The 16,978-nt window shown below is 45.5% G+C and overlaps 1 protein-coding gene across 2 annotated transcripts in view; it reads right to left on the reverse strand.

Moving 5' to 3' along the window:
- Window positions 1-16,978, reverse strand: part of LOC121278858 (SH3 domain and tetratricopeptide repeat-containing protein 1) — a 97,883-nt gene that overhangs the window by 14,343 nt on the left and 66,562 nt on the right. For both annotated transcript variants that reach the window (XM_041189445.1, XM_041189351.1), the window contains 2 exons: window positions 2,972-3,094; window positions 2,732-2,882 (listed from right to left, as the gene is read on the reverse strand). In XM_041189445.1, the coding sequence (XP_041045379.1) occupies window positions 2,732-2,882; window positions 2,972-3,094 (274 nt within the window). The remainder of the gene's footprint in view (window positions 1-2,731; window positions 2,883-2,971; window positions 3,095-16,978) is intronic.

Genomic DNA, 16,978 nt, shown 5'->3' on the forward strand with positions numbered 1-16,978 from the left:
TTTTCCCACCTATTTCCATTATATAAAAAAAAACCCCACTAGAGCTATACCTTGAGTGCCCTACCATCCATTCTTAATTAGCACATTCGTTTAGATAATATCACCAACTTTAACTTTAACACCTATGTGTTCTATTGTACTATTGTCGTTGACATCTTTTGATGATCTGCTTCTATCACTGCTTGTTTGTCCCTACAACCACACCCCCCCCCCCACCTCTCTCTCTCTCTCTATATCTCCACCCTCCCACACACACACCTTAAACCAGCTTATATTTCAACTCTTTCTTGGACTCGAACTCAAGTTCTGTCGAAGGGTCATGAGGACTCGAAACATCAACTCTTTTCTTCTCCGCCGATGCTGCCAGACCTGCTGAGTTTTTCCAGGTAACTCTGTTTTTGTTATGGTGAAATTGAAGCAGAGATCAGAGAGCCTGAGCTGTCAATCAAACAATGTTTCCTCTGGCAAGCAGGCGTTCTGTTATTCTAATAGGTGTCTGGGTTCTCAGCCAAGGTACATAAGAGGTTCAGGCTCCCTAATCTCTGATTCAATTTCACCATGTTTGTTTACATAGCTCAATTGGTTTCAAGCACTTGTGGTTTTTGAAACTTCAAAGGGCCTGAATGATTGACACTTATATTAGCTTTCAGTCCAGACCTTTTTGTCCATGGGAGAAATTTATCAATGGAGAACATTTTAACAAAGTTTTTTTTTCTACGTACCACTTTACACTGTAATGTTCATTGCTTCTAGAAAGCGTACAGTGGGTCAATGGGCATGGAAGTTACAAAGCCTGCCATGGGGGCATGAGGGGAACCTTTTGAGCTTGCTTTTTAAAAAGGTCCCCTCATGCAGGCTAGACTCCACTAAGGGGCCATGAACCATGACTCTTTAAAAACCTGGTCCGACACCATGAATATTGCAGAGGAGTAGGAAAAGCCTACTTTCTCAATGGAGTTGGCCAGGTTGGGAGTGCCGAATGCGGGCTTTAGACAGGAAGCAGCCCTCGCCCTTTAAAGGCACTCTTGAAAATCACACAGCCCAGGAACGGGGTCGGGAATCTTGGAATTGGGGCCCACCCACCATTTTTAAAGGACTCCCAAATTAACCCGACTCTGGGAAAATCCAGGACCAGGTATTCATACAGCTTCTTGCTCATTTGTATTAAATTTTGTGTCGTGAATATGCACTCACTACAAACTGAGTTGAGATGGCCTCAAATATCTCATGAAAAGGGCTCAATTTTACTCACCAGTGGGAATGCAGTAAAGCAAGCAGCTGGTCCTGTCCATGACCAGTAGCAGACAGGCTCAGCTGACTTCAATGACCAGGCCTCATTAACATGCCACTCGCTGGCTTTCTAACTAAAACAGTCGGAAAGTTGGCAGGAAGTAACACCCAGCCATTGAAATCGGTTGGAAGAAAGCCACTGACAGGAAAAAGGAACAGTCCCCATCATACATCCTGCTCAGCAGAGGCCCAATGTTTCCTTGTGGGCCCCAGGAGGAAACAATGGGCCTGGGCGAAAATCATCCACTGCTCAGGCCTCAAGTTAAGATTGGAAGATCAGGTTCTGGTCATTAGAGGCCAATCTGCATATTTATAGAGGGCTCCACCAACTTGGGGTAGGTGTCCCTGCAACCTGCAGCTTTTAAGTTGTAATAGGCCAGATCAGGATTGTAATTGAATGGGTATTTCCCTTACTCCGCTTTAATTGCAACAGCTCCACTGCCTCATCGGGTTTTGACCAGACTGGGAAGTTAATGTTGATTGTGAAACCATCAATCTGCACTGATTTCAAATCCAAATCTGCAAAGTGAAAGCATAGCATCCTAATCCACAACACAAATAAGTCTTAACTGTATCCTTTGATTTACACCCTGAGACAAATTTTCAATCGGCTCCAGAGGCTGACGGGCCCAGAATTTCCCACTGCCAGCTGACTTGCCAGTTTGCCTGTAAGGACCCATCTCCAGGCCATTTTCAAAGAGGCAGGGTCAAGGCTGAAATAGCTACTCACCTGCAAGTGACGGGGCCTGTTAAGGTCTCTCTCCTGCACCAACAGAACTATTCCAGTTGGCAGGCAGGCCCCCCGTGTGGTGGTCGAAACGCAGCCAGTGAAAGGAGATGGGCTTATGGTGGCAAACCAGGGGCCCAGCACTCTAGATTCATGTAAAAAATCGTACAATTTAGAAAGATGACCACATCTGCAGCCATAGGTTGCCATGTGTTCCCCTCCACAATGGTGGTCTGGCAGCTATGACGACTATTAATTTCAAAAATTTTATAAGTGCTGAGAGGGTGCCTCCATCTTGAGTCTGATCTCTCTCTCCCTCCCCTTACCTGCATCAGCAGCCTGCCACTCTTCAAGGCTGGAGGGCCATCTATTGGCCCTTCAACATCAGGAGCCTGCCATCCTTAATTGGGCAGCAAATCACCCCCTGGCCTGTAATTGGCCATTCCTTTGAAAATGGTGGCAGGCACGTTATGCGGGGGCAGGACTTGGAAAAGATCCTGGCATTAGAACCCAAAAATGACCTGTTCCAGCCCAAAAACGAAAATCCGGCCCCGAGCTTGTAAGGAGACTTGAAAAATGTAAGAGAGGACATTTAAAACCCAAGATAAAATTGAACCATTCCAACATTCTGCTAGATTATAGTTATTGATTCTACCACAGAAATATATTATAGACTGGAATAGAAAGTGAAAGAGAAAGAAAGGCTCGACTCACCAAGGGTCACACTGAGTGTCAGAGCAGTTTGGGCATATTCTAGGGCTTCTGCATAAGTCTTCAAATGCAGCAGTAGTCCTGTCAGCTTGTTACAGAGTCTGAGCTCCACCTTTGTATTTTCAACTTTGATAGCGAGGGGAAGTGCTTGATCCTGTTAACACATACATGAAATCTAAACATTTGCTAGCTGAACTGAGGCTTAATTTGATATGATGGCTGAGTGTTACAGAAGCTACTTACCCTAAAGAAGGAAATGGCTTTTTCTCTATCCCGGGATCCGTTAAAAAACACATCCCCTGCAGCTTCGAAAACTTCCATTGCGAACTCCAATTTTTCTGTGCTCACAGCAGCATCTTGAGCAACCTTAATGTTTTTGTATTGCAAAATGTTTACAAAATCAGTGTTATTACTCTGTGAACCTGCTTAGAATCCACCTGTGTTCACAAGTTTTCTCCTGAAGATACTGACATTTGCCCGTTACTGTGTCACAGCCACTGAGAGCGGTCAAATTAGCTGAATGTGATCAAAGAGTATTCACTGCAGCCAAGGACCATCCTAACCTTATCTGACATCTAAATAGATGCATTTTCCAGCACAATCACTGAATAGCAATATGAACCCTGGCTGATATTTTTCCATTCTCTACCCTGGGAAGTTGAGAATAAAGCTAACTCAGCACTGCCATGGAAGTAAACAAAGAACTTATTTCATCTGTGCTACACCATAACACACTGGTTGTTGCTGTGTGTTTACTTATTAACCATTAAGGAAGCTTAGACTGTCTTTTTGGTTGCTTCCAAAACAAATAAACAAACCCAGCTTATAATTCAATGTCTTCTTGATTATAGAATTGATGAGAAAGAATTGTCATGCACTATTCAAGACTGTACACCAGATAGAATGATACAGCACAGAAGGAGGCCATTCAGTTCACTGTGCCTGTGCTGACTCTCAGGAAGAGTTATCCCATTAGTCCCATTGCCCTGTCCTTTCCCTATGACCCTGCATTTCATTCCCCTGTAAGTACTTATCTTATTCATTTCTGAAAGTTATTATTGAATCTGCTTCTACCAGCCTTTCAGGCAGTGCATTCCAACAATAAAACTTACTAAAAAATAAATTCTGCTTATCTCACCTCTAATTCTTTTACCTTAAATACATGCCTCTATTTACCAAAGCCTCCTATTTATTCTATCAAAAGAGGTGATTTTTAAAATCCCCTTGACCTTCTTTGGATCAGGGAGAACAGCCCCAGCTTCTCTAGTCTTTCCAGAATGAGTACCTCATTCTGCACCCTCCCTAATCCTTGACATGCTTCCTAAAGTAAGGTGCCCAACATTGAGCATAATATTCCAGCTGAGGCCTAACCAGCGATTTATAAAGGTTTAGCCTAACCTCTTGCTCTATGCTTCAGTTTATAAAGTCAAGGATTCCATATGCTTTTTTTAAAAAACAAATATAATTTCACACATCTTTGTGTTATATATCACCTGCCATGTGTCACCATTTCCCCAGTCTATGTCCTCCTGAAATCTGTTACTAACCTGCTCACTGTTAACTACATTTCCAAGTTTGTATCATCTACAAATTTTGAAATTAATTTTGTGTACCAAAGTCCAGGTCATTAATATATAATCAAAAAGAGAAATGATCCTAAGATTGACACCTGGGAGAATAATACTTGCCCTCAATCTGAGAAATAACTTCACCTCTACTCTCTGTGTTCTATCCTTTCACAAATTTCATATCCATTGTCCCTTTATTCCATGAGATTCAAGTTTGCAAACAAGTCTGTTATGTGCTACTTTATTAAACCTCTTTTGGAAGTCAAATTCATTCCATCTACTACACTAACTTCATCAACCTTCTCTGTTACTTCATCAAAGAACGCAATCATATCAAACATTATTTGCCTTTAAAAATCCACACTAGCTGTCATTTGTTAATCCATATTTTTCAATTAGTTTTGCCACTGACTCTAAAAATGACCTTAGGCTGACTGGTCTGTAGTTGCTAGGTGTATTTCTAGCCAGGGTATTTAGGTTGTAGGGTAAAAGCTAATTTATTAATTCTGCTATTTTATTCTTATAATAAATAACAGCTTATGGCTGTTAGTGTATTTTAAGTAAACAGTTAACAAATGAACATTTACAATAGCATGAGGGTAGTGAATAAAGAAATAAAGAAAGAAAATGAACAAACTTGCATTTATATAGCCTCTTTTATAGCCTCATTGTCCCAAAGCATTTTACAACCAAATGAAATACTTTTGATGTTCAGACACTGCTGAAATGTAGGGAAATGTGGCAGCCAAGTTAAGCACAGAAAGATTCCACAAGGAACAGCAAAATGGCAACCAGATAATCTGTTTTAGTAATATTGATTGAACGATAAAAAAAATTGCCACGTCACAGAAGAAAACTCCCCTGCTCTTCTTTAAAATAGTGCCATCTTCTCTAAGGATTGTGGATAATTCAATAAAGCGATTGAGAGTTATCAGAAGGAACTTGTCTCACTGGTTATTTTGTTAGAGTCATTCATTTGTAATTCTGGTGTCACAAACCTGAGCGTAGAGGGTTTCTGAGCGAGGAAGAGAACTCCCCACGCTATAGTAAAGAAAGGCAAGTGCTCACTAAAAAGATAACATGTATTTAAATCAAATTATATTGGTCTCCCTCATTTGCTTCCACTTTGCTCCAGTTTTACTTTTCTCTTGTTTTTCACAGACTGACTGAGTTGACCTTTGTACATTAGCCAGCATTTTCCATCTTTCTCAGCTGTTTTTTTTTTTAAACATATAAACTAGCAGAATATATATAAACATATAAACTAGAGATCCTTTACATCTCCCCTGAGAGGGAAGACAGAGCCTTACTTTAACACCTCATCCAAAAGATAGTTAGAACTAGGAGTTCCATGGAAATTCTCCAATCTCCTGCCGTAATGTCTGCAGAGACAGCAGACTTGTCTTTTTGCACCATTTCTCTGGGGCTTCCACCGATCATCTACCAAGATTACAATGAGAAACTGCTAGAAACCACCCAATAACTTTTATGATTAAAATAAATGATTCTGATTAAAAAGTCCTAAAGTAATTGTAATATGCCATTTTGAACTCTAAAATATCACTGACATACACTGACAATACATAACCAGATGTAGTTGGAATATTATATCATTAATATTGTTTGACTGGCTATTAAAGGACAACAATGGGTTAACTCCTTGTGTGAGATTCAGCTGAAGTTACAAGTTTGAGCGATAGAAGACAGTCATATAGCCCAGTTGAGAATTAAAGGCGCAATAAACATATGTCTTGCAGCCACAATAGAGGTAAAAACTGTGTAAATCTCAGGGGAAGAGGCGTGAGAGACTGGCCTTCCCGAAAACGATCATCAGCAAAAAATAGGTGATTTTGTGTCTTTGGCAGAAGAATATTTTTTAAAAAGGATATCAAGAATGAGGACTAAATTGCCAGTCAGAACTAAAGGTTTGGAGTATTGCCAAATTCGGAGAGGAGATGGCCAAGCCAGCAGGAAGAAATGATATAAAATGAACAGAGATCAGGGTACGTTACTGTGCTGTTCCTACAGATAGTCAAGGAAGGTGGTAGAGCCTGGTCAACTCCACCAAGAGGCCTATAGACACCATCACAAGATCACAGAAGGATGATTATAAGTATTAAGTTAGGAAAGTAAGTTAAGAATAGGGGGCTTAGCCTCTAACAGGATGAGGTCCTAAGTAACATAATTGTAGTTGCAATTGTAATTTGTGATAGCTAAATGTAACCCTTCTCTAAGGATTGTGGATAATTCAATAAAGCGATTGAGAGTTATTAGAAGGAGCTTGTCTCACTGGTTATTTTGTTAGAGTCATTCATTTGTAATTCTGGTGTCACAAACCTGAGCGTAGAGGGTTTCTGAGCGAGGAAGAGAACTCCCCACACTATAGTAAAGAAAGGCAAGTGCTCACTAAAAAGATAACATGTATTTAAATCAAATTATATTGGTCTCCCTCATTTGCTTCCACTTTGCTCCAGTTTTACTTTTCTCTTGTTTTTCACAGACTGACTGAGTTGACCTTTGTACATTAGACAGCATTTTCCATCTTTCTCAGCTGTTTTTTTTTTAAACATATAAACTAGCAGAATGTTCACAGGCAATTAATCCTGTTTTTTTTTGTAACATTATTAGGCCTTAGGCCATCAACTTTACATGTTGTTCTCCATCCTTTATCTGGTCAGCTTCTACTAAGAAGCTCACAGATATTCCATTTTCATTTCTGTGGAATTACTTGCACGCAAAATGTTATCCTGGCTTACAGAACATCCAAACATTGCTGCCCATATGCTAACTGACACTTAGTTCTGATCACACTTTACGTTAGTGCTTGCTGACCTACACTGGCTCCTGGTCCATCAACACCTCAACTTTTAAAATTCTCACCCTTGTTTTCAAATCCCTCAATGTCTTTGCCCCTCACTAACTCAAATCTCCTCCAGTCCTCCAAAACTTCATGTTCCCCCAATTCTGGTCTTTTACGCAGCTTTAATTTTCACCATGCCACAATTGGCAGCCATGCATTCAGCTGCCTAGGCCCTAAGCTCTGGAAGGGGTGACGGTAATATCACTGGGCTAGTAATCCAGAGGTCCAGTTAATGCTCTGGGGACAGGAGTTTAAATCCCACCCTGGCAGCTGCCGGAATTTAAAATCAATTGGTGAATAAATCTGGAATTGAAAGCAAGCCTCAGTAATGGTGATTATGAAGCTATCATTGTCGAAAAACTCATCTGGCTCACTAATGTCCCTTAGGGACTTTACATGGTCTGACCTATTTGTGACACTAAATCCACTGCCATCTGGTTGATTCTTCATGCCCTCTGAAATGGCCTAGCAAGCCACTCATTTGTACCAAACTGCTACAGAAATCCCTTCCCAGCAGCACTGTGTGTGTAGCTGCACCAGATGGACTGCAGCAGTGCAAGGCTGCTCACTACCACCTTCTCAAGGGCATTCAGAGATGGGCCAGTGACATCCACATCCCATGAAATAATATTTAAAAAAAATCTCTCCCTAACATTCTCTGCCACTTGCTCCCCCATTAAGATACTCCTTAAAAAGCTACTTCTTTGACCAAGCCTTATGTCACCTTTCCTTATGATGCTTGGTGTCAAATTTTGTTTGATAACAGTCTTGTGAATTGCCTTGGGAAGTTTTACTTGCTGAAGCTGTTATATAAATGTAGGTTGTTGTTGTTTATAACAGCCCAGGAGTAGCTACAATGTTGGAATTGACAACAAAAACATTAATTTTGACAGGCATACTCCCTGATCCTGCAGTGGCAAAATTTGCAGGAGAACTGATTAGAATAAGTCATTGCAAGCATAGCAGTGAATTCAAAGTGCTTCAGCAAATGGCCAATGTAATGATTTCACCATTAGCTAGCTTGTAGATTATTCTAACTGTCATCTAGGGTGTAATTTTCCACTCTGGAGACTAAGTGCGGTGACAGGCAGGATATGTGGCACGTTTCCCGCTGGGCGGCAGGATGGGCTATCATGCCAGTCTTAGGCCTGGAGGCTTATTAATTATGAATTGGCGAGCAGCTCTCCAAATCATATGGCAAGGCAGGCATTGACTTATGCACCCTGCCGTCACCTATTGGGGTCTTGGCACTATATTTAAATGCCAGCTGAACACACACATTACTCTCTGCAGCCCAGATATTTGGTCGGACGTTTCAGAGATGGCCCCAAGGATTAAAAAGCTCGCCAAGGTTTAGCCACGGCTCCCTGGAGGCATTAATCAGAGATGATGACCAGCACTGGGAGATACTCTTCCCAAGCGATGGGTCCAGGAGGTCCACCGCTCTCACCACGATGGCCTGGGAGGCGGTTGCAAAGGTGGGCAGCTCAGAGAAAACCAGAGAAATGCCATCCACTGCAGGAAGAGGATGAATTATCTCATCTGCTCCGCAAGAGTAAGTCAACCTTCTGCTCACTCCAAACGTGCACTCTCATCGTGGCATTATGCAGACAAAGCATCACATTGCTCAGGGATCTCACACAATATTAATAGGGGAGATACCAGCATTGAAAGCCTGTTCAACAGCATCTCATTTGCACAAGCAGAATCTTCAGCCCTTACTGGGCAGGGCCCAGAACACACAGCAGGCATGCATGCTTCCCAACCTCTGCTCTATCCCTTCTCATCACATCCCATCCATTTGTCTTCATACAGGTCAAGCTTGCCCACAACAGGAGGGAGAAATCCCAGACTGGAAGAGGGACAGCTGACATCCAGGAGCTCTCCAAATTTGTGGATGCCACCGATTTGGCAGTGAAGGACAGACATCGCTCCTGTGGTAAAGGCAAGATCAGCCTCTCCTAGCAAGCCAGTACAGATGAATCCTCCATGAGTTGATCACATCCTGATAATCAGTAAGTGACATGCAATGTTGTATTCAGTTCATGAACTAAATCTATCTTCTCTCTCTTACAGGCAGCAGCTGGCCCTGACGGATCACCTGATGGAGCTAACATAAACCCCAGCCCCCAGGCCACCTCAGAGGAGGATGGTGAGGATCCATTTGAAGAACACCCATTACTGAATTCACCTGCACCCTCCACCAGCGCAGAGGCACACACCCCACTGTGTCACAAATCTAGATTAGACTCAGGGTCACACTCTGGGGGACACCTCACTGACAGTCTCCGCAGCAACTGGAGTCAGTGACAGCCCAGGTCTCTGGCACTCTGAGGATTGCTGAAGAACAGGTACCCGCTGAGTCTGAGTCAGATGATGAGCCTCTGGAAACAGCCATCGCAAACATGCTGCAGATTCAGAGACAGGCGGTAGAAAATCAGACAGAGTAGCGAGAGGCAGTCAACAGACTAGAATGAAGGATGGAGGAGTCCGTCCATGTTCTGTTTGATGTCATGGCTCTGACATGTGAGCACCTCGAGATCTCCATGGGAAGGGTGTCAGCTGTCCTGGAGTCCTTGGTTGAGCAGGTTCTGCCAGATTTGGACTCTGACATGCACTCCATTGCTCGAGGCATAGATGGCATCCATCAGTGGCTAGATGAGCGGAGGATGGTGCACTTCGATCTCACTCGAGGTGCCCCTTCTCATCAAGGAGTCAGGCAGGGGCCCTCAGGCATCCAAAGGGAGGACCACCATCAGTTGGACACCCCAGGGCCACCCAATAAGGTGACTCAGTGTCCAGCCAATCCCAACACCCTCTTGCCTGTGGCCCCACCCCCTCCAGTTCCACAGGCCAAGGAGGGTGCACCTGCCTCACAGCAGGAGACCCAAAGCAGGCCGGGGCCCTCCAGAGGCCATCTGCCAAGGTCATCACAGACAACAGGGCATCACAGTCAGCCTCCACCTCTGCTGTGGATGTCAGGAAGGCACCAAGACGTAGCAGTAGGGTTAGAAAAATTAAGAAACGTTGAGATCACTATCACACAGTGGTATGTATAATGCACCATTTGCTGTTCATGACAATGGTCTCATTATTTGACTGCATTGTGCATATGCATCTATATGACCTCTTATTGTGAAGGTGACCCAAGCTCCCACTCCATTATTTCCTCCCTTTGTAAGCCTCAGGTTCATGTGATGTTTAACGGACTCATGTTAGTGACTCACCCCTTGTGTAATGTCAGGGAGATGTGTCAAGCTTTTTCCCCGAAAGGATCTGCACATTGAGTTTGGAACCTTTATTTCTTACAAGACACTGTAGACTTAGTGCGCTCATGTGTCTTGGAGGGTTACAAGGTATGTTGTTTCATCAACAAAGAACGTCTTCATTGTTGAAGCAATGAAGTCAAAGCACTAGACCTGCAGCCATGATAGTATCTCCAACCATTTGCACATCTCTGTCTCTGCAAGAAGTGTCTCATTCAGGTGGCAACGGCTGCACAATGTGCAGTTGACACAGGGCTTGAGCTGGTGTGCTGCCTTGCGCTTCCCACAGTAGCTACATACATGTTTGGTTGCTGACCTTTACAAAGATGAGGGCCTCGTGATACGGAAGGTTACAGGTCCAAGGCTGAATGCTGACCTTGCTTGTGATGTCACTGGTTGTAAAGACTTTTCCCGAGCGCTGGCATGACCATGATGGACATAAAAAAATGCCCTTGGTTCCCCTTTCCTGGACCTTACTCCTGGTGGAACCTTGTGGCTATCAGTGTGTCACAGGCATGTCTTCCATGTCGTGCTACTTCGAGGGCATCATTATGTGGAAGCTGACCCTCATCGCCCCCTTCAAGTTCCTGCCCTTCCAGGACTCAGTGTCTGTGGAATTTTCAGCCTCCTCCATGTCTCCCTCTGGCAAGTGATTTCCCCTTTGAAATGCCAGGTTGTGCAGGGTGCTAAAGCCCACGATGATGCTCTGTGGAGAGTACCACAGAGCCCCAACAGAGCAGTCCAAACATCAGAAGCGCATCTTCAGGATGCCAATGTTCTGCTCTATGATGGATTTTGGTACAGAGTCCACCATGATGTACCTCTCCTCTGAAACACCGAGGACAACTCACAGGTGTCATGAGCTATCTTTTCAGTGGGTACCCCATATCACCCAGCAACCAAACCTGCAAGCACTGCAGCCCCTCGAAAATCCGAGGCATCTGGGAGTGACTCAGGGTGTGGAAGTCGTGAGAACTCCCAGGGTACCTTGTGCAAACGTGCATGATGTGCTTCTGATGATTGGACACCAGTTGAACGTTCAGGGAGTGGAACCCTTTCCTGTTAATGAACATCAGGGGCTGCTGCCATGGAGCTATCAAAGCCACATGTGTGCAACTGATTGCACCCTGTACTCCAGGGAAGCCTGAGAACAGCCGCAAATCCCAGAAACCTAGCCGCCTGGCAAGCTTCATCTGTTGTGAACTTCACACAATGATGAGAATTACTGCAGAGGGCATCCGTCACCTCCTTGATACATTTCTGTATTGAGGACTGTGAGATGCTGCAAAGGTCCCCTGTGGATCCCTGGAACAATCAACTTGCAAAATAAGTGAGTGCAGCGATGACCTTCAGGGGCACTGGCAGGGGATGCCCTCCTAGTCCATGGGGCATTAGATCCTCTCTCAGAATGTGACAGATATGATCCACCACATCTCTTGACAAGAATAGGTGTGTGCAGCACTGTCTCTTACTCATCTCCAAATAGGAAAGACCCTTGGTCGTGCCAGTCACCTCCGTTGGGTGGCTCTGACCACTTCAGCTTCTGGGTCTTCTTGGAGCTCCCCTGGACTATGGAACTCAGGCCAGGGCTCATGTCAAAGCTGTGCTGGACGGCACCGTCCCCTTCTCCTCAATCAGAACACTGCCATCATGCCGGCAGCATTGAGCATCACCTCCATCCTGAAATCCTCCTCCTTCCTGTGGACAGGTAGATGCAACAAGTTAAAGTAGAATGACCAACTATATTAGACCTCCACACACAGTCAGCGAGCCACTGTCATGCCCTTGTGCTGTGCTTGTGCTACCTGCCTTTCCCTGTTCCAGCCTTGTAGCTGTGGCGCTCCCTCACAGGTCATAGGTGCCTAAGAAGCCACCCCAGCAACTTGACAACTCAATCCCATAGAGGTTGAAAGAGGCTTGAGCACAGCCATGCTATGTTCACCCTCAGTAAAGACACTCATACGATGCCTGATCGGGTTTATAGATTATACCTACCTTGAACTTTTAGAATGAGCAGATTCCCTTTGGCCTGCGACCCATGTCAATTGGTTAATCAGCTTTAATATGTCCCTAGTGACTCTTGCAGTCTCGTATTAAAGTGCACCATTTGTTAGTAGATCCAACTGTCACCTCTCAATAATGCGTTCATGAGTTCTACCAACTGAGCCTTCATCGCCATGTTGAGAATCTAGTAAGTATGAGGGTGCCCCCCTGAGTCCAGCCATGGGCTCCTCCCACACTGCCTGAGACCCCTCCCATGAGGATTTTTTTCCAGTTTCATTTTAAAGTGCATCATTGATTCAAGGTCTCAAGATGGCGGTACTGCATTTCTACCACAAGACCAACGTCGATCCTCCCCGTCACCATTCACATCCTTCCAATCTTCCTGGGACCCCATGATGTGCTGGTAGAATTTCCTCCAGAAGTGCTGGAGCCCATAGTACTTGTGGTGGATGTTCCAGCCCTCCTCAGTGAACCCATCACTGTGGATATCCCTGTGCCCCATGTAGACCTCACCGCTCCCAAGTTGAGGCTGTGTTCATGGTGATTTACAGAGGTGACCACCCCCATGAGAGCTTCAAGTACCACCCCACCCCGAATTTCATTTTCCCCACTTAACAGCTGCAGATGCCTCCCCGACCATCCCATTTGCAGCCCAGTACCGAGGTAGATAACCCCATCACCACCGAGTGAGAGACAATGACCATGCCCTGCACACCAAGCTGTGCCTGACCTCCTTTAAGCACACAGGCCTTATTCCTCTCTGGAGGGGGATCACTATTTGTGTGCCATGCATAGCCCTGTAGCATGGCCCGTGAAGCCCCAGGACTGCCTTTAATCTCTCATCCTGACTACGTGATCCACAGAGCCCCAGGACTGCCTTACCACCACCCCACGCCCCCCCAGTCATGAGTGTGCATGCAACCCTTCCCTCTTGTGCTACACTAATCCCCCCCTTCATACACTAGAGCCTGCATGCATCCCCTCCCATTCGTGCCATACAGAGCCCACTCACCCACCTGCTGTGTCTGCATTCTGCCTTTCCATATTGGGCTCCAGCTTCCCCACACCCAATCTTCAATTTGCCTGTCATCTTCCATCCCCCCCACCCCCATTGCCAACCCAACCCTCCCCTTCACCCTTCACCCTCATGTCTCTGCCAATTTCCCTGCACCTCCACGCCCCCCCTCACACCACCAATCGCCATGTTGGTAGAGCGCAGCCCTGCCCAAGACCCAAGGCACACACTGAGTGCGGTCCTCACAGAGAAGCACAACACCCATCACGAGAAGCCCAACCAGATACCCGTAGCACTGACCACGTGGAGTCCAACCAGACACCCGTGGCACTGACCGTGAGGAGCCCAACCAGACACACGTGGCACTGACCATGAGGAGCCCAACCAGATAGCCCACCAGTCTGGCCTAACACAGCAGCTTTGACGTCGTTGATTACCCAGAGGGCCACTATTGCAGCTAGGCTTTGAATGCTGCAGTCACCTCACCTCACAAGCAAAGTGAAGGTGGCCAGCTGCATGCATTTATATCAGATAGTGATTCAGACCAGGCTAATTTCCTGCTGGCATGGCATGTAATCAGGAGGGGGTACATAATTCCGGCAGCTTGCGTTTTTAATGAGTATTCATGACATGCTAATAAATGCAAAAGTGCTTCCCAACATGGATAAGCCGAACACCATGAAACACTAAGGGGAAAATTCCAGCTTGTTTTCCCACCAGCGAAAATCCGACTTTTGACCTCCCTCCGAATTTTTCCCTCCCGCTTGCCACAAATCCTGTTGCTGGCGAGACTGGAAAATTCCAGGATAAAAGCAAACATAAAAGCAAAAAACTGCAGATACTGGAAATCGAAAACAAAAACAAAAATACCTGGAAAAACTCAGCAGGTCTGGCAGCATCTGTGGAAGGGAGCACAGTTAACGTTTCGAGTCCACATGACTCTTCAGCAGAACTAAGGAAAAATAGAAAAGGGGTGAAATATAAGCTGGTTTAAGGGGGGGGGGGTGGGGTTGGGAAAGAGAGCTGGATAGAGGGCCAGTGATAGGTGGAGATAACCAAAATATGTCACAGACAAAAGGACAGAGGTGTTGAAGGTGGTGATATTATCTAAAGGAATGTGCTAATTAAGGGTAGAAAGCAGGACAAGCAAGGTACAGATAGCCCTAGTGGGGGTGGGGTGAAGGAATCGAAAAAGGCTAAAAGGTAGAGATAAAACAATGGATGGAAATACATTTAAAAATAATGGAAATAGGTAGGAAAAGAAAAATATATATAAATTATTGGAAAAAACAAAAAAGACGAGGAAAAATCAGAAAAGGGGTGGGGACGGAGGAGAGAGTTCATGATCTAAAATTGTTGAACTCAATATTCAGTCCGAAAGACTGAAAAGTGCCAAGTTGGAAGATGAGGTGCTGTTCCTCCAGTTTGCATTGAGCTTCACTGGAACAATGCAGCAAGCCAAGGACGGACATGTGGGCATGAGAGCAGGGTGGAGTGTTGAAATGGCAAGCGACAGGGAGGTCTGGGTAATGCTTGCGGACAGAACGAAGGTGTTCTGCAAAGCGGTCACCCAGTCTGCGTTTGGTCTCTCCAATGTAGAGGAAACTGCATTGGGAGCAACGAATGCAGTAGACTAAATTGAGGGAAGTACAGGTGAAGTGCTGCTTCACTTGAAATGAGTGTTTGGGCCCTTGGACGGTGAGGAGAGGGGAAGTAAAGGGGCAGATGTTGCACCTTCTGCGGTTGCATGGGAAGGTGCCGTGGGAGGGGGTTGAGGTGTAAGGGGTGACGGAGGAGTGGACCAGGGTGTCACGGAGGGAATGATCCCTATGGAATGCCGCCAGGGGGGTTGAAGGGAAGATGTGTTTGGTGGTGTCATCATGCTGGAATTGGTGGAAATGGCGGAGCGTGATCCTTTGAATGTGGAGGCTGGTGGAGTGATAAGTGAGAACAAGGGGGACCCTATTATATTTCTGGGAGGGAGAAGAAGGTGTGAGGGCGGATGCACAGGAGATGGGCTGGACACGGTTGAGGGCCCTCTCAACTACCATGGGTGGAAAACCTCGGTTAAGGAAGAAGGAGGACATGTCAGAGGAACTGTTTTTGAAAGTGGCATCATCAGAACAGATGCAATGGAGGCAAAGGAACCGAGAGAATGGGATGGAGTCCTTACAGGAAGCAGGTTGTAAGGAGCTGTAGTCGAGGTAGCTGTGGGAGTCGGAAGGCTTGTAATGGATATTGGTGGACAGTCTATCACCAGAAATTGAGACAGAGAGGTCAAGGAAGGGAAGGGAAGAGTCAGAGATGGACCATGTGAAAATGATGGAGGGGTGGAAACTGGAAGCAAAATTAATAAAATTTTCCAGGTCCAGATGAGAGCATAAAGCAGCACCGAAGTAATCATCGATGTACCAGAGAAAGAGTTGTGGGAGGGGGCCGGAGTAGGACTGGAATAAGGAATGTCTCTCCGCTTCTTCCTCGAACAGAGGCCTTAACAATCCCCATCCACCACTACTCTCCTCCATCTGGCTGAACTTGTTCTCACACTGAACAATTTCTCCTTAAAATCCTCTCACTTCCTTGGCGGCATTCCGTAGGGATCGTTCCCTCTGGGACACCCTGGTCCACTCCTCCGTCACCCCTTACACCTCAACCCCCTCCCATGGCACTTTCCCATGCAACCGCAGAAGGTGCAACATCTGCCCCTTTACTTCCCCTCTCCTCACCGTCCAAGGGCCCAAACACTCATTTCAAGTGAAGCAGCACTTCACCTGTACTTCACCCAATTTAGTCTACTGCATTCGTTGCTCCCAATGCGGTTTCCTCTACATTGGAGAGACCAAACACAGACTGGGTAACCGCTTTGCAGAACACTTTCGGTCTGTCCGCAAGCATTACCCAGACCTCCCTGTCGCTTGCCATTTCAACACTCCACCCTGCTCTCATGCCCACATGTCCATCCTTGGCCTGCTGCATTGTTCCAGTGAAGCTCAACGCAAACTGGACGAACAGCACCTCATCTTCCGACTCAGCACTTTACAGCCTTTTGGACTGAATAATTTTAGATCATGAACTCTCTCCTCCATTCCCACCCCCTTTCTGATTTTACCCTGTCTTTTTTGTTTTTTCCAATAATTTATATATATTTTTCTTTTCCCACCGATTTCCATTATTTTTAAATGTATTTCCATCCATTGTTTTATCTCTACCTTTTAGCCTTTTTCGATTCCTTCACCCCACCCTCACTAGGGCTATCTGTACCTTGCTTGTCCTGCTTTCTACCCTTAATTAGCACATTCCTTTAGGTAATATCACCACCTTCAACACTTCTTTGTCCTTTTGTCTGTGACATCTTTTGGTTATCTCCACCTATCACTGGCCCTCTATCCAGCTCTCTTATCCCAACCCCCCCCCTTAAACCAGCTTATATTTCACCCCTTTTCTATTTTTCCTTAGTTCTGTTGAAGAGTCATGCGGACTCGAAACGTTAACTGTGTTCCCTTCCACAGATGCTGCCAGACCTGCTGAGTTTTTCCA

Source organism: Carcharodon carcharias, chromosome 1 (genome assembly GCF_017639515.1).
Source record: "Carcharodon carcharias isolate sCarCar2 chromosome 1, sCarCar2.pri, whole genome shotgun sequence".
Classification (NCBI taxonomy): Eukaryota; Metazoa; Chordata; class Chondrichthyes; order Lamniformes; family Lamnidae; genus Carcharodon; species Carcharodon carcharias.